The sequence below is a fragment of the Protopterus annectens genome, chromosome 4.part0, assembly GCF_019279795.1.
Source record: "Protopterus annectens isolate FY-2018-M chromosome 4.part0, PAN1.0, whole genome shotgun sequence".
Lineage (NCBI taxonomy): Eukaryota > Metazoa > Chordata > Ceratodontiformes > Protopteridae > Protopterus > Protopterus annectens.
In genome coordinates, this window is record NC_056733.1 from 950,360,743 (window position 1) to 950,386,380 (window position 25,638).

Sequence of the window (25,638 nt, forward strand, 5' to 3'; positions counted from 1 at the left end):
AGGAGGGCGTTGCAATTATCTATAAAAATACACTTACTATACAACCCCTACCGACCCCTCCACCAAAATTCGACAATGCTGAAATCATAGGAATTATGCTACAACTTAACAATAAAAAGAGTATCAATATTCTCTGTGCATATAACCCTCCAGGCAATAACATTATTAAAATTGAAGAAATTATGTAATGGACAAAAGACAACCTACCACAAGAGACTATTCTGCTAGGAGACCTAAACACTGATTGGCTAGCCTGCAACTCTAAAATCCCCACTCGCCACATCAACCTGTATGGTTTCTCTCAACTTATTCTAGAACCTACTAGAGTAGATAAGAAGTCCCAAAAAAAATCCATATTAGATTGGACATTAGTGAACTACCCAGAACAAAACTATCACACAGGTTGTCTACCAGACAGCCTTAGTGACCATCTCCCAACATTCCTCCTACGCAGACGTACTAACATACCCAAACCTACTGTCTTTAGACAAGTCAGAAATGATTGCAAGGTTAACCCTCTAGATCTCAACACTGCATTAAATAACTGCAACTGGGAACCTCTACATATCCTGAACTTGGACCTAGCAGTGGACTACTTTAATAATACTTTCATTAAGGTCCTTGACCAAATAGCACCCATAAGAACTATTAGAGCTTAAGTCCACTCAGCTCCTTGGCTTTCTAACACCACTAGAGCCCTACTAAAATCTAGAGACAAGGCATGGAAAACCTGGAAGAAAGACAACACTAGTCTTTCTAAACAAAACTATCAACATATTAGAAACCAGGCTAAACAGCAAACTAAGCTAGATAAACAAAACTACTACCTAAATATCCAAAACAAATACTCCAACAGCCCACAAAAGTTATGGCATGCAATTAACTCCCTACTAAAACCAGGAAAAAATACCACACCCTCTCCCACCTCAACATCCACAGATACAACTACCAAAATAGCCTCAAAATTCAACCAACATTTTACCGAATCCATTAACTCACTATCCACTCAACTAGCAAAAAATAGCTACACACCCATGCCTACAGCGCCTAACAACTCTGCTCCTCTTACCTTCTCACCTATCCCAACCTCTACAATAAAGAAACATCTCTTAAAACTAAAACCCACTACCCTCGCAGCAGATGGGCTACCAGCACATTTCCTAAAAATGGCAGCCAACTCCATAGCCTACCCAGTCTCAATCCTTATCAACTGCTCTATACAGGAGTCATATATCCCTCATCTGTGGAAAGTCTCCTATGTCATTCCCCTTCATAAGGGAGGCACCTCCTATGATTTCTCAAACTACCGACCCATTGCTATTCTGTCACCTTTATCAAAGATACTAGAAAAATGCACACACTCTCAAGTCATGCACTTCCTAAACTTAAACAATCTCCTCTCACCCACACAACATGGCTTTCACCCTCACCACAGTACAACCACTGCCCTCCTCTCCTTCACAGACCTAGTTAACCAACATAGGAATAACAACAGATTCGTATCAGCCATATTCCTTGACCTCTCTAAAGCATTTGACATGGTCTCTCACTTCATACTAATAGATACCCTCACCTCCCTAGCCTTCACCCCAAACACTATTGCTTGGTTTAAAAGTTACCTATCAGAACGACAACAAGCTGTCCAGTGGCAAGGAGCTTTATCATCTCTGCTCCCAACCACCATTGGTGTACCCCAAGGCTCCATACTAGGACCTCTTCTCCTCTCGATTTTTACCAATAACCTATACAAATGTACCCTGCATGCCTCACTAATCCAGTATGCAGATGATTCCACCCTTATATGCTCAGCTCCACCCCTGACCTCCCTACAGCACCTCACCCAAGAGTCCTTCACCTCAGTAGAAAGATGGATAACTAACATTCAACTTATCCTAAATCCTAACAAAACCAAACTACTACTTTTTACCCCAAACAAATCAAAAACAACTCCAGTCTTCTTCTCCATCTCCTCCGATAATGGTACTATCATCTCTCCCTCTCTCCACACCAAGCTCCTTGGCATCGAAATAGACAACCTCCACTTTAACATCCATATCTCTCAAACTATAAACAAGGTGCACAAAAAAATGGGTTCCTTATACAGGCAAAAGAACTTTCTAACTAATCAAGCTAAAGTCACCCTAGCTCAAACCCATCTCCTATCTACACTACTATATGCAGCCCCAATTCTCACTTACATTAGGAAATCTGACCTAGACAAACTTGAGTCCTGTTATAACAGAATTGCCAAGTTTGCCAAAAACTCCCCATTTAGAACCCATCACTGCATACCTCTCAGACAACTTCAATGGCTCGAACTGCCACAGTTGCTACTATATCACCAACTTGTTCTATCATACAACATCCTAAAACAACCTGACAAAATTCCTGCTCTAAGGCATCTACTGACCTGCCACACTCCAAATCGTCCACTCCGCTCAGCCAACAAATCACTCCTCACTATTACCGCAGCAAATAATACAGCCGGAAAAACTCTCTTTTCACACACTATAGCCAAAACTTGGAATAATCTCCCCCCATCTGTGACTTCTGCAGCTAACACCACTCTATTCAAAAACTCCCTTAAGGCCCATCTTACAAGTTCTTGGCTCTATCCATGCATTACATAGACCACAATCTGTTACCTTTACAACCACCTTCTATCTCTCTTTTCATGCCCCAATAAATATGTTTCCTCAAAATATTTTACATGGAAAACATGTACCTGTTAAAATCTGACTGTTGCTCTTTGCAAACTAAATGTATATATGTAAATTTTTTTCATTGCAAATGTCTACTCTTTTTGACTTCTTTCTAGAAATTTCTAGTTCAATAGATACTACTTCCTACGCATTGTATTACATGTTTATTTTCTGTAATGTGTTGTTCTAATGTAACTGGAGCTTTTCTCCCTGGGCCTCCGCTGTAAACGGACCTCGTCCAGTCGGACCATCCCTGTAAACAAAATTAAAATAAATAAAAATAAATAAATGACCTCCCCTGATCTAGATGTGAATCCCTTCATGATTAGGTTGGCTATATAAAATGTTTTTCTAACCACTTTGGCCACATGGTTGTCAAATGAGATTGCTATCAACTTGGGTCCCCAGGTCCCTAATTACTTCTTCTGTACTTAATGGATTACCACCTATGTGGAAATTTGTGGGCACTTTGTTTTTGCCAAAGGGGATGACTATACACTTTTTGGCGTTTAGCTTGAGGCCATGGCTCTGGCACCAGTTGTCTGTTTCTATGAGGCCCTTTTGGAGGATGCTTGTGTCAGCTGGAGAGTCGATTATGGCGCCCAGTTTGCAGTCATCTGCGAACTTGGTCAGCCACAGTCCTTCCGTGTTGGCCTGTACCTCAGAGAAATATATACCAAACAAGAGAAGTCCCAGGACTGAGCCTTGTGGGACACCACTTGTAACTGGTTTGGAGTCTGACATGGCTCCAGCAATTCTAACCATGTGGGTTCTGTCCTTGAGCCAGTTTGCAACCCATCTAGTGACATAGGGGTTTATATTTAAGCTGGTGAGCTTATCTATAATGCCCGAGTGGGGTATTGTATCAAAGGCTTTTGCGAGGTCCAGGTGGGCTGTGTGGACCACCTTCCCCTCGTCAATGGCCTTGGTGACGGTTTCAAAGAAATCAACCAGGTTTAAGAGGCAGGATCTGCCCTTAAAGCTGAACTGGGTAGGATCCAGTGTCTGTAGGTCCCCAATATCTTTATTTATGAGGTCCATGATGATCCTTTCCATAGCTTTGCAGACCAAGCTAGTCAGGCTTATGGGGTGATAGTTTCCAGGATCCGTTGAGGCACCACCTTTGTGGAGAGGACCACTGTTGCTGTACACCACTCTTTGGGGACATATCCTGTAGTAAGGCTGAGATTGAACAGTAGTTTTATGTTTGGGTTTAGCTCTTCTTCGAGTTCATGTAGGACGCAGCCCGGGACACCATCTGGTCCCATTGATGCTGTGTTTTTTGCTTTGGAGAGGGCAGCTCTTACCTGAGCATCTGAGATGTCAGGGGGCAGCACTCTGCTGGGATAGATATTTGCCCTTTTGAGACTGCTGTCCTTCTTGTACACTACTTTACGATATACATCCACCAGAACTAAACAATCCTGGCTAACCCCGAATATGTTCCAGTTACGTGTTAAAATGCTTCTAATGTTGTAGAACTGATTATTGAATCTAAAAATGCCTGATTTATTGCAACAGTTCCTGTCTTTTTGTGCAACTACTACATCACTACCATGTCATTCCCCTAACAAGGAAATGCAATATTCATTCTCTCATTTCATCACCACTTCCTCAAATATTCTATCCACAAATGTTCCAGGATATCCTCTTTTAATCAACACAATTTTTAAGATGTTAAACTGGCATAAAAATTCATGTTCTGATACCATTCTAGCTATCCTTACTCCCTGTTCTTTAACTAGGGATTTCTTTTGGGACAGCAGGTGGCAGCTATCAAAGTGAAGGAGAGTGTTGGAATATGTAGGTTTTCGAAATATACTGGACATAAATTACTTGGTACTCATACTTTTTGTATAGTTATACCCAAGGAGTGAGTGGTATCACTTGTTATAGTGCTTGTAAATTCAAAATAATCAGTGCTCTTACCTATAAATTTCAGGAAGTTATTCAATTCCCCTTCACTACCTTTCCAAAAAATAACTGTCATCCAAAAAGTGACCGTAAAATGTCCAATATTCACTAAATATACTTTTAAACACCATCTCATTCTCCCACAATGCCCACACAATATTGGCAAAGATGGGGGCGCACACTGACCCTATAGCTACCCCCTTACATTGTTTAAATAATTGTCCTTCAAACATAATAATGTTGGTCTCCAGGACCAACTCCATCAAGTTCTAATAGTAAGGATACGCTCATGTCTTCTGTTACTGTACTGACAAAGGAAACCATAGAACCACTCAATTCCAATATCATGTGGTACTGTGGAGAATAAATCTCTTATGTCAATTGTGGCAAAAATTAAGTTATGACAATGTTTGTCATTAGTGGACTTTACTTAATCCCAGGAATCTTCTAAAATCCAGGAGCATTCTTTCAACACATTCTTTAACTCATTCCCTCCAACAGAGCTCTTGAATGTGTACCTTTAACTCCCAGTGGGGTGGCTTCACCCTTTAACAATGAAGTTATCACCTTACAGCTCTCCAATACTAATTGACAGGGGTCATATATCAGTACAATCCTGTTTGCCATCATGTATTGCTTCAAGATAAAATATTCTGATTCCTTGTATGTAACATGGTTTTGGAATTATTAAAGCAAATATGAACTAGCAATATCTGACGCCTAGAGGAACAGTAGGAGGTAACAGCAGAAACGCCTGGGGACGTCAGTAGTAGGAGGTAACAGCAGAAATGCCTGGAGACGTCACTCGGATGCAATGATGTCTACAAATCTAGCATTAGTGTATCATTTGGAAGCTCTTGCATCCACTATAGGTCTAAGAGGGGGGTCCCGAAGGTCTGTGTGTATCTTCAAGACTCCGAAAATTGTGGTTTACTACCATAAATGAATGCTCATCATCTTCGGTGATGTCGTGGTACAACAATTCTTCCAAAATATCAACTTTCCTATAAGCTATATTTTTCTCATTGACACTAATTTCATTGTATCTCTATATAAAAATAGTTAACATTTTATTTACATAACTGTTTTGATTCATGATAACCAGCCCCCCCCCCCAATCGGGTTTCATTATCCTGATATCAGCATTACTACAGGTGTCCTTTAATAACTCCATTTCTTACTGATGTTATTTAATTCCTCTCTACCTTTTCTGTTGGAATTCAACATGTTCTGGATGATTTTCTCTCACATTTTTTTGAAAATGTGAACAGTGGGGTGTAGTGGGGGGTTAAATACACTTGATTTGCTACATGTATTTAATTCAGATACCATTTTAGTGCCCTTAAAATAAAAGTCAAAATTTAACTTCCTGGTATATAGTTTTAAATCAATTAGGGCTTCATCTATTGTAGTATTTTTGTTGGGTACTAAGGACAAGCCTCTCAAATAAATCTGCCACTGACTCACACATGTCTATACTGCTATAACTGTATATTTTAAAATCACCATTTCGGTTACAAATAATGTTGTAAGGTACCACATCATCAGTTCCTGTTGTGAGTAAACCTTAACCTTGTATCTTGACATAAGTCATACTTTAAAATAGTACTATACATATTCAAAAGCCTAGGTTTTACTGTCGTGATGTAACAAATTAGTATTTTCCTATGTATACTACATTTTGTTTACTTTATACTTAGATTGTTGCATTAAAATTTACTGTTACTCATGGAGGTTTTCTCCCCAGGCCTCCGCTCCTGTGTCCAGTCAGACTTTCCTGGTAAACAAACAAACAAACAAACAAATAAATAAGTACAATAAAGTAATTTCCAATATGCAAATAGTAATACTCACTTTTGTCCCCAAGGGCCATCTGCAGACTTGCAATCAATATTAATAAAAACATTTTTAAAAAGGGAACATAAGGCTGACATATACAGGGCATTCTCAGGCATCACCTGTAATTTGCACGTTGATGAACAGTGCCATGACTCCACAGAGTGGACACTAGCAGTTCTTTGCAAAGTGTAATCCCCTGTGAGGTGACAGATTGCAGCTTTTTCACAAAGTCATCCACATAAGTTTTCAAGGATTCAAAGCCCTTTATTTTTTTAAAAACTATTTTAAATTTGCAAAACTGGAGAACATGCCGTGCAGAACAACAAGACATCCAACAACAGTAGAAAGACACGAGTGATGAGGATGGAGGTAACTCTACTGCACAAGAAAACGCAGGTTTTCAGATAAATGACTGCAATATTATCATAAAAAAGATGGAAGCGATTTGGTGTATACTTTTGCTAACAATCTATCTACGTTTGTGCTTTTTACCAATTTTATTAGATTAAACAAATTTGTAAACCTTGGACTTCAAAATCACATCCCCGTCCACTTACTTGACATCACACCAACTACTGTGCAGATGCTCCCTGAGTACACACTACAGCTGCATCTCTCCAGTGTGTATTCCTTCCAAGTTTACTTACACAAAAATAAATGTAAAGAACTGTAGAATTACAAATGATAAATGCTTAATACGTCCCGCTTATAAGCAGACCTTCCATGTCTGCAAATGGCTGTTTGCATATGATCTTCTGAGGTCCCTACCCTCTTCATTTCTATCAGGAGATGACTACCAGAAGAGGCTGAGGCCTTGGGTTTCCTCTGTAGGTAACTCAGAAGCTGGGCAGTTCAAACTTATGAGAAATCAGCCTCCTGGTGAGGCTAAATTCAAGAACTGCCTAATAAGTCACGCTACACAGACGCATACAGAAATCTGAGCCTTTGTATCTTAAGGGAGATTCTCTGATCATTACCAGGCATATACTTCAATAACTACTCATCAGTGCTACTATGGAAACAGCCTCTAAACTTGTAAGAGCATTTTGAGGCAAAAAACACTACATTTAAGGAGTTCTGAACTTTGTTGCTAACTTACCTTTTCTCTTTACTATCCGGCACAGTATTCAAAGTACTCAGAATTTGTGGTAATGCCAAATTTGGCAATCTAAGTATGCACAACTAGCTAACTGCCCCAAACTGCTGAAGTTCTAAAAGCATTTACCACCCCAAACAAAAATAAAAACTCGTGTCTTCTGTTCATAGACAATTGAGGCTTATCAGGTGGTCTAAAAGTAGGTGCTTCTAGACTTCCTGGGGCAGCCTTCAAACTTAACTTTATGATGTTTAAGTATAATCTATCTTTGTCACAAAGGACTTTATGTGCACAGTCTCAATGGATTTCCATAAATCTTGACACGTCTTAAATAATGGAGGCATCACTCCAACAGACTACCAAACTTAACATTTGGAGGCATCTTCAGTGCAATCCAACTAACATTCTCCAATGGAATTTACAGTTTTATTAGTCTTGCAAAGAAGTGTGTCACACAAATGCGAACAGCAATCTTTATGACCGATGCAAATATACTGACGGTCATTAGACTTTTTTTTCTCATTAGCAAAGGCAAGAGGCAAGTTGTCTACAGGTACAAGGAATTACGAGTGTGCTGAAACAGTGTATTCTGGGTGAAAAAGACTTTCGTGCATCTGCAAAGTCAAAAGCTTTTTTTGTTTTCATTGCCAACTTGGACAGGAATATACAGGTGCATGCCATTTACCATGATCAGTCTTAACACGGAGTGAAATGAACATGGTACACTAATTAGCATTTAAAAGGTACACTGGCAAACAGCTGCTGGAAAACCAAGTCTGAAACTGAGAAATGAATTGATGTTGCCTCCCCACCAGCCTTGGTATATATAATGCCTCTAATGTTACAGTGCACAATTTAACAGCAGCAGCTCACATAGTTTTTTCTTATAACTACAAGTTTGTGTTTACTGAAAGCATGCAGGCTATTTTTTTTCACATCTAAAAGAGGAACATATAATTAGTTTAAGTGGGAACACAGGCTCCGGCATGTGCTTTAGCATGGGTAACCTTAATTTTTAGATTAGGTAACACCTGTGGGTACAGGCTGTGATTTGGGCTGCTACTCCTAACTGGAGGGGTAAACTTCAATTGTTGAAATGTACATAGTTTTGTGTGTTTGTTCCAAGTTAAAAGGGAGGGGGGGCTATGAAAATTTATTCAGCTTTAAGTGTTTTCTTTGAAATAGAAAGTATTGAAAAACATGACATAGGTTCAAATAGATATAAGCAACTACATGAGATTGGATTGCCAAACATTAACGTGTACATGTCAGCTAAAAGTTAGCAATATACACTCAAAAGAACTGTTCTATATTAACGGGTGGGAATGTAAATGGCCTTACATGTACAGACAAAAATCAGAGTATTAAATTACATTAAGAAGTGTAGGGCACAATTAGCAATGTTGCAGGAGGCACATCTAGATAGCAATAAGCATGCAGACTTAAAGAAAGGATTTCAGGGTGAATATTCAGCAGAATATCAGGAAGAAAGGAATAGGCTAGTAATACTGATAGAAAAAAAACAATGGTAGACTTGTAGTAGTAAAGTACAGTTTTGTACCTACCATAAATGTAGATGTTCGAAGATCCACATTGCTGCAGTCCTAACACATGGGTAGTCCGCTGTCCCAGTCGGCCCGAATACCAAAGTATAAGGCTGACGTCGGTCAAGGCGCATTTGTCTGACATCAGGACGTCAGGGTACAAATGCACATGACCGACGTCATATCCTCAGTCTTTTCTTGCCCCAGATGTCAGAAGACCCTAAAGAAATAAGGCCAAAACCAAAAAACACAAAAACACTCCTGTACCTAAAATATGTACAATATATACAAATGTACAAAAAATAGAACCTCACCCACACAACCACCCCTAAACACAGAGGGAAGGAGGGAGGGAATTGGACTGCAGCAATGTGGATCTTCGAACATCTACATTTATGGTAGGTACAAAACTGTACTATGTTCTTCATCTCACATTGCTGCAGTCCTAACACTTGGGTAGAATCCCAAAGCAGAGGTAAGGGAGGATGGCTAAACTATAATGAAGCAGGAGCTGCCAAAATGCCCTGCAACACAGCAGTGGCAAAACCAGCCCTGGACTTAGAATAGAGAGGAAGGTGGTAATGCTTGGAGAAAGTATGCACTGAACTCCAAGTAGCTGCCTCCAAAATATCCTTAGTTGCCACCCCTTAGAAATGCTGTTGAAGTGGCAGTAGCCCTAGTGGAATGAGGCCTAATCCCAGCTGGAATCTCTTTGCCATGATGGGAGTAACAGAATGCAATGCAAAACCCAATCCACTTAGATATAGTTTGTTTTGACACAGGCTTGCCCTGAGAACTCAAAGCAAAAGAAACAAACAACTGCTGAGACTGCCTAAAATCCCTAGTCCTGCTTAAATAATAACGCAACTGCCTGTGTACATCTAAAGTGTGCAAAATCTTTTCCCCTATTTTGGGGATCTGCATAAAAAGTAGGCAAATGAATAGTTTGGTTTAAAGCCACACTAGAAACCACCTTAGGCATAAATGAAGGATTAGTACGTAATGATACCCTATCCTTATGAAAAATCAAAAAAGGCTCCACCGCCATAAGGGCCTGCAATTCAGAAACCCTTCTTGCAGAAGTAATGGCCAACAAAAAAGCAGTCTTCCATAACAAGTATTTCAACTCAGCAGTAGCCGCAGGCTCAAAAGGTTGTAGAGTAAGTTTCTCCAACACAAAATTGAGGTCCCAAGCAGGAGTAGGAGCTCTTCGTGGGGGTCTTATATTCTTTGCCCCTCTAAGAAATTGCTTGAACAAAGGATGAGAAAACAATGGTGGGTCACAATCATAGTGAGCTGAAATTGCTGCAGCATGAATCTTAATGGAAGAGAAAGACAAACCTTTGTCCAATAGTTCAGTAAGATATTGAAGAGCCACACTCAAATTAGGCTCAGAAACATCCAAATCCTTTGCTGCACTCCAAAATAAAAATCTTTTCCATTTTTCTGCATACACTTTACGTGTACTAGGTCTTCTGGCTTCCATAATCACATTCAAAACTTGTTGAGGAAGTTGAGACCTGCTGTGGTTCAAAAGAGAATATGCCAGGCTGTTAGATGAAGAGAGTGAAGCTTGACATTGAGTAGATGACCGTCCCTCTGAGACAAAAGGTGTGGAATCAAAGGTAAAGGCCATGGAGGCTTTCTTACCAGATTCCTCAGTAATGGGTACCAGTGTTGCCGAGGCCAATCTGGAGCTATCAAAATCATCCTTGGCTTGTCTTGTCTGACCTTTAGGAGTACCTTTGGGAGGAGAGGCAGAGGTGGAAAGGCATACACATGAGGATTTTCCCAACTGAACGAAAGAGCATCCACTTTCCAAGCTGTGTGATAACTTTTCGTGCAAAACTTTGGCAGCTGGTGGTTTAGTGGAGAAGCGAACAGATCTATGTCTGGAGTTCCCCATGACACTGTCAATTTTGAAATACATGAAGATCCAGTTTCCACTCGTGGGGATCCATGATTTGCCTGCTTAACACATCTGCTAAGGAGTTCTGTGCTCCTGGCAGAAACCTTGCCTGAAGAGTAAGCTGCAAGCTGAGCGCAGTCTCCCACAAAACCATTGCTTGCCTGCATAGAGGATAAGAATGTGTTCCCCCTTGCTTGTTGATGTACCACATGACAGTTGTGTTGTCTGTTAGAATCAACACCTGCCCTGGAAGAAGTAACTCCTTGAAAGCCATCAATGCAAACTGGACTGCTAACATCTCCTTCATGTTGATATGTAGATGCTGTAGTCTGGCAGGCCACTTGTCTTGTATCCACTTTCCATTCAGATGAGCTCCCCAAGCTATGTCTGAGGCATCTGTCGTTAGAATCTGACTCGCCTCTGGCCGGGTCACAGAGAGTCCCTTGTTTAGGTGACATTCCTGAGCCCACCACAAAAATTCCTTTTGAATGCAAGGTATTATGTGAATGACAGTGTCCAGATCCTGGCAGTGCTGTGTCCATACATTTTTGAGATACCATTGTAGCTTCCTCATATGCAGTTTGGCATTGGGAAGCACCAGAATACAAGATGCCATGAACCCTAATGCTTGAAGGACTGTCCCTTGCAGTCAGCACGGACTGATGAGATAGTTGATGGAAGTAAAGGGATAGACTCATTTGTTTGTCCGGGGTTAAAAAGGCCATCTGGGCTGCTGTATTCAGTCTCACACCCAGAAAGCACATGTCTTGAGAGGGTACTAGACTGGACTTTATTTCGTTCACAGAATACCCCAGGCATCTTAGCACTGCTATCACATATTCCAGATGCTGAAGAAGCTCCTTTTCTTGAGCCAGAATCAGACAGTCGTCCAAGTAAGGATAGATTTGTATTCCTTTTAGCCTGAAAAAGCTACAACTGGAGCCAGAACTTTGTGAATACTCTGGGCGCAGCAGATAAGCCAAAGGGCAATGCAGAGAACTGATAATGGGAATTTCCAGCTCGGAAACGCAGATACTTCCTGCAACTGAGTCTGATAGGCACATGAAGGTAAGCCTCCTTGAGATCTAAAGTTACCATCCAGTGATCTTTGCCCAGCAGAGGTAAAAGCTGTTGTAACGTCAACATTTTGAACTTGGGAATGTCCAAATAAGTGTTGAGGATAGACAAATCCAAAATTGGTCTCCACGTGTTCCCCTTTTTGGTACTAGGAACAGGCGAGAATAAAATCCTAGGCCCCTTTCTGGCACAGGAACCGGCTGAATGGCCCCTATCTGGAGCAACAGAGAAATTTGCTTGTGAGCCTCTTTTCTTTGTAGAGGAGGAATGTCTGGCATGCCTTTGAAAGGAGGCAAGGTATGGAAATAAAACCTGTAACCGTGGTGAACGATATCCAATACCCATCTGTGTGGAGTAATAACACTCCAGTTTTCTTTGAAGAGTGTCAGCCTTCCTCCCAAAGGTGCTGCCAGCCGAGAAGGCTCTGGCAGCTGAAAAGGCAAGTCATGGGGTCTGCTTACGAAAGGACTGACCCCTGCCCTCACCAGAAGACTGGGCAGGCGAACTGCCTGCACTAGGCCTAAAAGAACCTTGAGCTCTGCCCCTACCACGTCTAGATCTACCCCTAGACTGAGAATCATAAGAAGGATAAGTCCACCCCTTAGTAGGCCAATTCCTACTAAACTTTGGAGGCTGAACCTGCAAAAAATCTTTAACAGTCTGCATAGACTTAGCCTTGTCCTCCATTTTCTTTAAAACTGCGATCACAGGCGCACCAAATAACACATCAGATTGTAAAGGAGCATCTAAAATCCTTGTCTTTACATGTTCAGCTAAATTCTGATCCCTGAGCCAGGCGTGCCTGCGAAGAACAGAACCAGTGGCTGCCACCCTCGAAGAGGCCTGTACAGCATCAAAACCACATTGCAAGGAATGCTTACCCACCTGTTCAGAAACATGAACTAAATCCTGCAACTCTTTACACTCAATACCTTCCGCCAGAGCATCTACCTTAGACTTCAATTGTGAAAGGAGATAATTTTGGTATTTCAACATGTGAAACTGGCAATTCAAAGCCCTCATGGCTAAAGTGGAAGAAGTATACACCTTTTTCCCCATCTATCCAAAGCCCTTGCCTCCTTATCAGAAGGAACAGGATTTTTAACAACAGAAGCCTTAACACCTTTAGGGCCCTGAGAAACAGTTTCTGGGTCTGCCCTGGGACTCTTAAAAGATACTTATGAGCTTCAGGCACCCTATAATACCTGTCCGGTTTAACTGGGGCAGGAGGCAAAGAATCAGGGTTCAGGAAGCCTCTGCAAAACATCCTCTACCACATCCAGAACAGGAGGTATAGCTAAAGGCCTATGCTGGGGTAGAAACAAAATTCCCTAAGCCTTTCCTAGAATCAGAGAAATCTTGACCTTCCCATTTAAAATGCTCCCTCATGGAATGAAGGGTCTCTGAAAAAGAAAAATCCTCAGGAGGAGAAGCCGAAGGTGTAGAGTCATCTACATCAGAATCAGAATAAGGAGGATACTCCTGCAAGTCTTCAACCAAGACTCAGAAGCCTCCGAACACTGCTCAAAACTTTCAAGCTCAGGTTCCACCCTAGGCCTCTTATCAGGGGGGGGTAAAGAACCTCTAAACATAGTAATCAAATCTTCTGCCATTTTAAGCATATGTTTCTTAGGCAGAGACCCTGAAGAACTAGGGGAGACCCCCACTGAAGTTAACCCTGGCCTACCTCTAGAAGGAGCCTTGGAAACAGAAGGGAGGGCCTAACCACCTTAGGAAGGGAGGGAGAACAGCTACCTGAGAAGCCCCTTCAGCCTGGCCTACCTCCTGAGAGGACACATCTTGTAACAGTAAAGTCTCACCCTGAGAATCCAAAGGAATTTCTGGTAGAACCACCGGCTCCACCGAGCCCTCTAAAGAACCGTCGTCCGGGACAGACTGTTCTTCCACCCTAGGCTTCGCTGCTTTGTCCTTGCGCTTTTTAGCCGAAGCAGCCGTCGGAGCATCCGCCGGCATGTTGTACTTACAACGCTTCCCAAACACTAACCTGGCACAATCTAATCTTCTCTTAATAGTGCGTTTGTTAAATCTAGCACAAGAGCGACAGCCAACAACGTCGTGCTCAGGCCCTAAGCAAGGTATACACAAGGTATGATAATCTCTATGAGGTATCTGTTTCCCACAAGAAATACAGTTATTCACTTTTTCTGACATCCGGTTAAATACTGAGGCAAGAAAAAACCAAAATATTCCCCAACGGGGTACTTAGCCAACTTTGATTCGGTCTGAAACTCCGACTTCAGAAAATTTCAGAACGCCAACCTGCACTCGCAATACTGCTTCTGCATCGGACCATGCGGCAAAAAAGACTGAGGATATGACGTCGGTCATGCGCATTTGTACCCTGGCGTCCTGATGTCAGACAAATGCGCCTTGACCGACGTCAGCCTTATACTTTGGTATTCGGGCCGACTGGGACAGCGGACTACCCAAGTGTTAGGACTGCAGCAATGTGAGATGAAGAACATCAGGTTACTGGCAGGAGAGGAGGTTTACACTGATGTACGATTATACACTGCCTAAAACTGCTATTATGGAGCTCACGAGAACTTTGGGAGAAAAGTTTCAACAGGGATTTATGGGCAGAAACTGAACCTGATTTGCAAGTGAGGATGTATCTGGGATCTAGATGGAAAAATATGACAAAAGGGGTACATTTCTGAAGCACTGCAGTAGAATTACGGTATGGAAGCTGTGAATTCAGCAGAAGGAACCAAAACAATTTAACAGTTGGGGGGGGGGGGGGGTGTCATAATGGTAAAGGTATTTAGCAAACTAGTACAGGGTTTGATTCTCAGCGAAGAAGATTGGCTAAACTTAAAATGGCAGCTAGTCTGGCACTTGTCTATGAACAAGAAAAACAGCTAGACATCCCAGAGAGCTACTTCAAACATTTGTTTGAAAAATTGAACAAACAGACCCCTTGTTAATTTTGAAAAATATATTATAAATGGGTCAGTGGCTGTGTATAAAGCTGTCATAGTACTGAAAGAATTTCTGAAACAGTACTGTTTACCACAAATATCTGTTTTTGTTTGTGTAATCCCAGAGTTGCCTGTTAAAAGGGTAAAGATTTGCTAAAGACCAACTGCAAATACCAATCCAAGTCCAAGAGTTGACGCACTGCAGTAGCACACAGCATGTGCACGTCGGTATCTTCCCATTTAAACGGCTTTTTATATGGGAAGTAGCAATGTAATACCCAATCTGTAACTCCTTACCACCACCAAAACAGGAAGCCAATCTGTAACTCCTTACCACCATCAAAACAGGAAGCCAATCTGTAACTCCTCACCACCATCAAAACAGGAGGCCAATCTGTAACTCCTAAACACCACCGAAACAGGAAGCCAATCTGTAACTCCTTACCACCACCGAAATAGGAAGGCAATCTGTAACTCCTTACCACCACTGAAACAGGAAGGCAATCTGTAACTCCTTACCACCATCAAAACAGGAAGCCAATCTGTAACTCCTTCAAACCATCAAAACAGGATGCCAATCTGTAACTCCTCACCACCATCAAAACAGGAAGCCAATCTGTAACTCCTCGCCACCATCAAAACAGGAAGCCAATCTGTAACTCCTCACCACCATCAAAACAGGAAGCCAATCTGTAACTCCTTACCACCATCAAAACAGGAAGCCAATCTGTAACTCCTAAACACCACCGAAACAGAAGCCAAGCTGTAACTCCTAAACACCACCGAAACAGGAAGCCAATCTGTAACTCCTTACCACCATCAAAAAGTACAGTTTTGTACCTACCATAAATGTAGATGTTCGAAGATCCACATTGCTGCAGTCCTGACACTTGGGTAGTCCGCTGTCCCAGTCGGCCCGAATACCAAAGTATAAGGCTGACGTCGGTCAAGGCGCATTAGTCTGACGTCAGGGTACAAATGCGCATGACCGACGTCATATCCTCAGCCTTTTCTTGCCCCAGATGTCAGAAGACCCTAAAAAGATAAGGCCAAACCAAAAAACAACAACACCCAACACCCCTGTACCAAATATATGTACAATATATACAAAATCAGAAAGGTACAATCCCACCCACACAACCACCCCTAAACACAGAGGGGAAGGAGGAGGAGAATTGGACTGCAGCAATGTGGATCTTCGAACATCTACATTTATGGTAGGTACAAAACTGTACTATGTTCTTCATCTCACATTGCTGCAGTCCTGACACTTGGGTAGAATCCCAAAGCAGAGGTAAGGGAGGATGGCAAATCAAAGAAGCCGGAGCTGCCAACATGCCCTGTAAAATAGCAGTGGCAAAACCAGCCCTAGATTTAGAGTAAAGAGTAAGGTGGTAATGCTTAGAGAAAGTATGCACTGAACTCCAAGTAGCTGCCTCCAAAATATCCTTAGTTGCCACCCCCCTTAGAAATGCTGTTGAAGTGGCAGTAGCCCTAGTGGAATGAGGCCTAATCCCAGCTGGAATCTCCTTGCCATGATGGGAGTAACAGAAAGTAATGCAAAACCCAACCCACTTAGAAATAGTTTGTTTTGACACAGGCTTGCCCTGCGACCTCAAAGCAAAAGAAACAAACAACTGCTGAGACTGCCTAAAATCCTTAGTCCTGCTTAAATAATAACGCAATTGCCTGTGTACATCTAAAGTGTGCAAAATCTTTTCCCCCTTATTTTGGGGATTTGCATAAAAAGTAGGCAAATGAATAGTTTGGTTTAAAGCCACACTAGAAACCACTTTAGGCATAAAGGAAGGATTAGTACGTAAAGATACCCTATCCTTATGAAAAATCAAGAAAGGCTCCCACCGCCATAAGGGCCTGCAATTCAGACACCCTTCTTGCAGAGGTAATGGCTAACAAAAGCAGTTTTCCATGACAAATATTTCAATTCAGCAGTAGCTGCAGGCTCAAAAGGTTGTAGAGTGAGTTTCTCCAACACAAAATTGAGGTCCCAAGCAGGAGTAGGAGCTCTACGTGGGGTCTTATATTCTTTGCCCTCTAAGAAATTGCTTGAACAAAGGATGAGAAAACAATGGTGGGTCACAATCATAGTGAGCTGAAATTGCTGCAGCATGAATCTTAATGGAAGAGAAAGACAAACCTTTGTCCAATAACTCAGTTAGATATTGAAGAGCCACACTCAAATTTGGCTCAGAAACATCAAATCCTTTGCTGCACTCCAAAATAAAAATCTCTTCCATTTTTCTCGTACACCTTCCTTGTACTAGGTCTTCTGGCTTCCAGAATCACATTCAAAACTTGTTGAGGAAGCTGAGACCTGCTCTGGTTCAAAACAGAATATGCCAGGCCGTTAGATGAAGAGAGTGAAGCTTGACATTGAGTAGATGATCGTCCTTCTGAGACAATAGGTGTGGAAGCAAAGGTAAGGGCCATGGAGGCTTCCTTACCAGGCTCCTCAGTAATGGGTACCAGTGCTGCGAGGCCAATCTGGAGCTATTAAATCATCCTTGGCTTGTCTTGTCTGACCTTTAGGAGTACCTTTGGGAGGAGAGGCAGAGGTGGAAAGGCATACACATGAAGATTTTTCCAACTGAAAGAAAGAGCATCCACTTTCCAAGCTGTGAGATGAAACCTTTTCGTGCAAAACTTTGGCAACTGGTGGTTTAATGGAGAAGCGAAAAGATCTATGTCTGGAGTTCCCCATGACACTGTCAATTTCTGAAATACATGAAGATCCAGTTTCCACTCGTGGGGATCCATGATTTGCCTGCTTAACACATCTGCTAAGGAGTTCTGTGCTCGGCAGAAACCTTGCTTGAAGATTCAGTTGCAAGCTTAGCGCAGTCTCCCACAAAATCATTGCTTGCCTGCATAGAGGATAAGAATGTGTTCCCCCTTGTTTGTTGATGTACCACATGACAGTTGTGTTGTCTGTTAGAATCAACACCTGCCCTGGAAGAAGTAAATCCTTGAAAGCCATTAATGCAAACTGGACCGCTAACATCTCCTTCATGTTGATATGTAGATGCTGCAGTCTGGCAGGCCACTTGTCTTGTATCCACTTTCCATTCAGATGAGCTCCCCAAGCTGTGTCTGAGGCATCTGTCGTTAGAATCTGACTCGCCTCTGGCCGGGTCACAGAGAGTCCCTTGTTTAGGTGACATTCCTGAGCCCACCACAAAAATTCCTTTTGAATGCAAGGTATTATTTGAATGACAGTGACCAAATCCTGGCAGTGCTGTGTCCATACATTTTTGAGATACCATTGCAGCTTCCTCATATGCAGTTTGGCATTGGGAAGCACCAGAATACAAGATGCCATGAACCCTAAGGCTTGAAGGACTGTCCTTGCAGTCAGCCGGACTGATGAGATAGTTGATGGAAGTAAAGGGAAAGATTCTTCTGTTTGTCCGGGGTTAAAAAGGCCATCTGGGTTGCTGTATTCAGTCTCACACCCAGAAGTGAGGTGACAGATTGCAGCTTTTCACAAAGTCATCCACATAAGTTTTCAAGGATTCAAAGCCCTTTATTTTTTTAAAAACTATTTTAAATTTGCAAAACTGGAGAACATGCCGTGCAGAACAACCAAGACATCCAACAACAGTAGAAAGACACGAGTGATGAGGATGGAGGTAACTCTACTGCACAAGAAAACGCAGGTTTTCAGATAAATGACTGCAATATTATCATAAAAAAGATGGAAGCGATTTGGTGTATACTTTTGCTAACAATCTATCTACGTTTGTGCTTTTGACCAATTTTATTAGATTAAACAAATTTGTAAACCTTGGACTTCAAAATCACATCCCCGTCCACTTACTTGACATCACACCAACTACTGTGCAGATGCTCCCCGAGTACACACTACAGCTGCATCTCTCCAGAGTGTATTCCTTCCAAGTTTACTTACACAAAAATAAATGTAAAGAACTGTAGAATTACAAATGATAAATGCTTAATACGTCCCGCTTATAAGCAGACCTTCCATGTCTGCAAATGGCTGTTTGCATATGATCTTCTGAGGTCCCTACCCTCTTCATTTCTATCAGGAGATGACTACCAGAAGAGGCTGAGGCCTTGGGTTTCCTCTGTAGGTAACTCAGAAGCCGGGCAGTTCAAACTTATGAGAAATCAGCCTCCTGGTGAGGCTCAATTCAAGAACTGCCTAATAAGTCACTCTACACAGACGCATACAGAAATCTGAGCCTTTGTATCTTAAGGGAGATTCTCTGATCATTACCAGGCATATACTTCAATAACTACTCATCAGTGCTACTATGGAAACAGCCTCTAAACTTGTAAGAGCATTTTGAGGCAAAAAACACTACATTTAAGGAGTTCTGAACTTTGTTGCTAACTTACCTTTTCTCTTTACTATCCGGCACAGTATTCAAAGTACTCAGAATTTGTGGTAATGCCAAATTTGGCAATCTAAGTATGCACAACTAGCTAACTGCCCCAAACTGCTGAAGTTCTAAAAGCATTTACCACCCCCCAAACAAAAATAAAAACTCGTGTCTTCTGTTCATAGACAATTGAGGCTTATCAGGTGGTCTAAAAGTAGGTGCTTCTAGACTTCCTGGGGCAGCCTTCAAACTTAACTTTATGATGTTTAAGTATAATCTATCTTTGTCACAAAGGACTTTATGTGCACAGTCTCAATGGATTTCCATAAATCTTGACACGTCTTAAATAATGGAGGCATCACTCCAACAGACTACCAAACTTAACATTTGGAGGCATCTTCAGTGCAATCCAACTAACATTCTCCAATGGAATTTACAGTTTTATTAGTCTTGCAAAGAAGTGTGTCACACAAATGCGAACAGCAATCTTTATGACCGATGCAAATATACTGAGGGTCATTAGACTTTTTTTTCTCATTAGCAAAGGCAAGAGGCAAGTTGTCTACAGGTACAAGGAATTACGAGTGTGCTGAAACAGTGTATTCTGGGTGAAAAAGACTTTCGTGCATCTGCAAAGTCAAAAGCTTTTTTTGTTTTCATTGCCAACTTGGACAGGAATATGCAGGTGCATGCCATTTACCATGATCAGTCTTAACACGGAGTGAAATGAACATGGTACACTAATTAGCATTTAAAAGGTACACTGGCAAACAGCTGCTGGAAAACCAAGTCTGAAACTGAGAAATGAATTGATGCAAGTAGCTGCCTCCCCACCAGCCTTGGTATATATAATGCATTTAATGTTACAGTGCACAATTTAACAGCAGCAGCTCACATAGTTTTTTCTTATAACTACAAGTTTGTGTTTACTGAAAGCATGCAGGCTATTTTTTTTCACATCTAAAAGAGGAACATATAATTAGTTTAAGTGGGAACACAGGCTCCAGCATGTGCTTTAGCATGGGTAACCTTAATTTTTAGATTAGGTAACACCTGTGGGTACAGGCTGTGATTTGGGCTGCTACTCCTAACTGGAGGGGTAAACTTCAATTGTTGAAATGTACATAGTTTTGTGTGTTTGTTCCAAGTTAAAAGGGAGGGGGGGCTATGAAAATTTATTCCGCTTTAAGTGTTTTCTTTGAAATAGAAAGTATTGAAAAACATGACATAGGTTCAACTAGAGATAAGCAACTACATGAGATTGGCTTGCCAAACATTAACGTGTACATGTCAGCTAAAAGTTGGCAATATACACTCAAAAGAACTGTTCTATATTAATGGGTGGGAATGTAAATGGCCTTACATGTACAGACAAAAATCAGAGTATTAAATTACATTAAGAAGTGTAGGGCACAATTAGCAATGTTGCAGGAGGCACATCTAGATAGCAATAAGCATGCAGACTTAAAGAAAGGATTTCAGGGTGAATATTCAGCAGAATATCAGGAAGAAAGGAATAGGCTAGTAATACTGATAGAAAAAAAACAATGGTAAGACTTGTGGTAGTAACAGGTTACTGGCAGGAGAGGAGGTTTACACTGATGTACGATTATACACTGCCTAAAACTGCTATTATGGAGCTCAAGAGAACTTTGGGAGAAAAGTTTCAACAGGGACTTATGGGCAGAAACTGAACCTGATTTGCAAGTGAGGATGTATCTGGGATCTAGATGGAAAAATATGACAAAAGGGGTACATTTCTGAAGCACTGCAGTAGAATTACGGTATGGAAGCTGTGAATTCAGCAGAAGGAACCAAAACAATTTAACAGTTGGGGGGGGTGTCATAATGGTAAAGGTATTTAGCAAACTAGTACAGGGTTTGATTCTCAGCGAAGAAGATTGGCTAAACTTAAAATGGCAGCTAGTCTGGCACTTGTCTATGAACAAGAAAAATAGCTAGACATCCCAGAGAGCTATTTCAAACATTTTTTTGAAAAATTGAACAAACAGACCCCTTGTTAATTTTGAAAAAATATATTATAAATGGGTCAGTGGCTGTGTATAAAGCTGTCATAGTACTGAAAGAATTTCTGAAACAGTACTGTTTACCACAAATATCTGTTTTTGTTTGTGTAATCCCAGAGTTGCCTGTTAAAAGGGTAAAGATTTGCTAAAGACCAACTGCAAATACCAATCCAAGTCCAAGAGTTGACACACTGCAGTAGCACACAGCATGTGCACGTCGGTATCTTCCCATTTAAACGGCTTTTTATATGGGAAGTAGCAATGTAATACCCAATCTGTAACTCCTTACCACCACCAAAACAGGAAGCCAATCTGTAACTCCTTACCACCATCAAAACAGGAAGCCAATCTGTAACTCCTCACCACCATCAAAACAGGAGGCCAATCTGTAACTCCTAAACACCACCGAAACAGGAAGCCGATCTGTAACTCCTAAACACCACCGAAACAGGAAGCCAATCTGTAACTCCTTACCACCACCGAAATATGAAGGCAATCTGTAACTCCTTACCACCACTGAAACAGGAAGGCAATCTGTAACTCCTTACCACCATCAAAACAGGAAGCCAATCTGTAACTCCTTCAAACCATCAAAACAGGACGCCAATCTGTAACTCCTCACCACCATCAAAACAGGAAGCCAATCTGTAACTCCTCACCACCATCAAAACAGGAAGCCAATCTGTAACTCCTAAACACCACCGAAACAGGAAGCCAATCTGTAACTCCTAAACACCACCGAAACAGGAAGCCAATCTGTAACTCCTAAACACCACCGAAACAGGAAGCCAATCTGTAACTCCTAAACACCACCGAAACAGGAAGCCAATCTGTAACTCCTCACCACCATCAAAACAGGAAGCCAATCTGTAACTCCTCACCACCATCAAAACAGGAAGCCAATCTGTAACTCCTCACCACCATCAAAACAGGAAGCCAATCTGTAACTCCTTACCACCATCAAAACAGGAAGCCAATCTGTAACTCCTTACCACCATGAAAACAGGAAGCCAATCTGTAACTCCTTACCACCATCAAAACAGGAAGCCAATCTAACTCCTCACCACCATCAAAACAGGAAGCGAATCTGTAACTCCTTACCACCATCAAAACAGGAAGCCAATCTGTAACTCCTAAACACCACCGAAACAAGAAGCCAAACCTACTGAACACACCTTTTTTAAAAATTATCTGTACAATGTGACCCTAACAGCAATCGCATTTTTACATTTCATTTTATTTGGAAACAAGAACAGACGCTTGTTTATTACTTACTTAAAGAAATAGAGACACACTTATTCTGTGAAAGTCACATCTGTAAAATACATTTGAACATGTATTAGCACAATACAAAAGAATAATATCCGAGCAGCCATGTAGCGTACCTCGCTGTTAACGTTACACTTAAAATACTCGTACCTTATTGTGATCATTCTCTCTCCGTTTTTGTCCTTCTGTTTGTCGACATCAATGTGGGCACCGGTGACGTCCTGAATGGCAGTTATATTGCAACCCCCCCTTCCCATTATTCTGGATACTACTGATGCAGGTACTGACAGCTTCTTTGACCTAGAACACAATCAACAAGAAAAAGGAAATCAGAATTAACCAGAGCAAATCAAAATCTTGCTGATTCTACAAAGCACTACTGCACCTCGTTACATGTAACCTTCCCACAACTGTTTTAACATACTCAAATTAAAATAAGTGTGATAAATATATCTTCTGCCTACCAGTGCAACTCAAGTTTCCATCAAAACTAAACCCTATCTTCCCATATGCAGATGCAACTTCTCTTTGCAACCAGAACAGTATTTCACTTCATAATCCATTTACTGTTCAATGCATACTCAAACATATACAGGCAAGCATTGTTCAGGGGGGGGGTTATAGAACTAAGGGAATCCTTAAGCTGGTTGTGTACACGCTTCTAACTATGTTCCCTGTCATTCTTGTCTTTCAAGATGTCAATGTAATACATAGCAAAGTAAAAAAATCTTTAGATACCAACTATCCTGCTACTACATGCCCAGCTGCTAATTAAGGATGAAATATACCCATCTGCACAGAACTCGGTGACCATCTTTCTTGGCTATGCAACACTACAAATCTTACTTTATATTCTTCTCTCTCTCTTTTAATACTTGAGAAAAAAACATGATTGTATTTCTGGGTGTACTTCAGGTTAGTATAACAGGCAGTGATTTCATGACTGTAAGACATATAGTTATAAATCTAAGAAAATCAAAATTTGACAAACATTATTTCATTGTACATAGCGTTTGTAGAGTCACAGAGGCCAGTCACAAGTGGAGTCCCCCAGGGATCAGTCCTTGGACCGTTCCTTTTTGGCATTTACTTCTAAACAGTGGATGACTGCAAATTAGGAGTGGTCACTTAATCCCACACTGATACAAATGTTCTCTAGAACGGGCTGACACAAAAACTGATGTCAGCGCAATGGTTAATGCCAAGAAATGCATAACAGCATCCATCTGGAAGTCATCCACCCCTTGTAACTATCATACTGACAAGACACCCCTTGGAGTTGACCCAGTAATCAGGGACTTAGGGACACACAGATAATAATCTAGCCATTGACCATCATGTGTCTACAGTAGTGAGGAAATCCTTCTATGTTGCGCAACTTATAAACAAAAGTATGCATCCAAGTCCAAGGAAGCCATTGCTCCAATGTATTCAGCATTCATTAGACCTATCACAGAGTATAATGCCCCTTTGCTTATTTATCTAACCAGGCATATCCAACAATTGGAACATCCACAGAAGTTCTTCACTAAAAGAATACGGGGCTTAAGTAAAATGTCCTATGCAGACCGCCTCAAGACTCTATCCCTGTATTCTGTTTCAACAGGCTTTTGAGGGGAGATCTATGCCTAACATACAGGGCCATTGTCAGACCCCCACTCTGATGGATCTCCTGCACATCCACAAAACAAACAGCACCAGAATTACCCATTCTAAAGACTTGAACCTTGCCTGTGATATAAACAGGACCTGCTGGATAGACAGGTATGTATCCCAGAGACTACCCCTTCTCTGGAACAGGCTCCCTACCCATGTGAAGCAGAGTTCTTCCCTAACCCATTTCAAGGTCAACGTGGACAAATTGATGAGTAACAGGAAATTCATCTCTGGTATTGAACCTATAACGCTAAGGGACACAGGCAACCTGTAAATGGTTAATCTCCCAGGCCCTAGCTTGTAAATATTTACTCTACCAAGTGCCTGCTTACACTTACCAAGGGTACAAGAACTTGTCAGAGATTTGGGTTGCATGGCTAGGCTTAAAAGGCCCTTGTGGTTGTTAGCCTAGTAAACACCTATGAACCTATAACTATACTAACGTCCAAAGTACACCAAAAAATGCATCTTGCAATTCTGGGGTTTTTGCTGCAATTGTACTTGCCAGTCTGTTACTGATTCACTGCGTTTGCTGTTGCGGCATCGGAGTTAAACTGACAGTTGCTGCTCACAGTGTCTACAAGTTCTTGCTGCTTTTATGGATACTTATCACTGTTCTCTGCTGCTGACAGCACTGTAACCACACATACAGCCAGATTCCTAGTCATCATACTGCACTCACAAATGCTGCTACGCCACTCAAAGGCTTACAGGAAATACAAGTCAAAGGAATCTCAACACCATTTATACCTTGCCAATACTCACCCCCTCACGATGTACACCATCCTTCCCAAGTGTAAATCAGGTCAATGCTGGTGCAAATTTATGGGTACCCATCCGCTCGAGATTACTCAGAAGGATGCTAGGGTATCATTTTTATCTTACAAGTGTAGTTTATTCCAGGGATGGAGAAGGCGATGGGTAATTTTTTTATTTACCCTTTTTTGACTGGGTTATTATGACTAGGCTGGTAGCCTCTTTTCAGGGGAGACCCATGGTGTTATTTATACTATTAGGGAAAATTGGCCAGGGGACTGGGGAAATTCCCCTCCTCTTTTCGATAGGTGCCATGGGATCTTATACATCCACGTGAGGTTTCAGTAAATCAAGCAGATGGGGCTTCAGTTTAACATCTCATACAAAGGACAACACACTCAGCAGTGCAGTGCCCCTTTATGCTGCATCGCAGTGTCAGTAATCAACAGACTTGTTGCAGGAACAGAACCTGCAGCCTTCTGCACTGAACGTGTGCACGCTACATGTTGCACCACAGACAGTGATGAATGTTTTTTTCAACGT

General features: G+C 41.5%; 1 protein-coding gene across 1 annotated transcript in view; it reads right to left on the minus strand.

The window, feature by feature from the left end:
* The window catches only part of LOC122799695 (ankyrin repeat and KH domain-containing protein 1-like), a gene marked incomplete in the record, with an annotated part of 3,928,199 nt that overhangs the window by 452,582 nt on the left and 3,449,979 nt on the right, over positions 1-25,638 (minus strand). Inside the window, 1 exon segment of the mRNA XM_044068930.1 lies at positions 22,834-22,983. Within this exon segment, the coding sequence (XP_043924865.1) occupies positions 22,834-22,983 (150 nt within the window).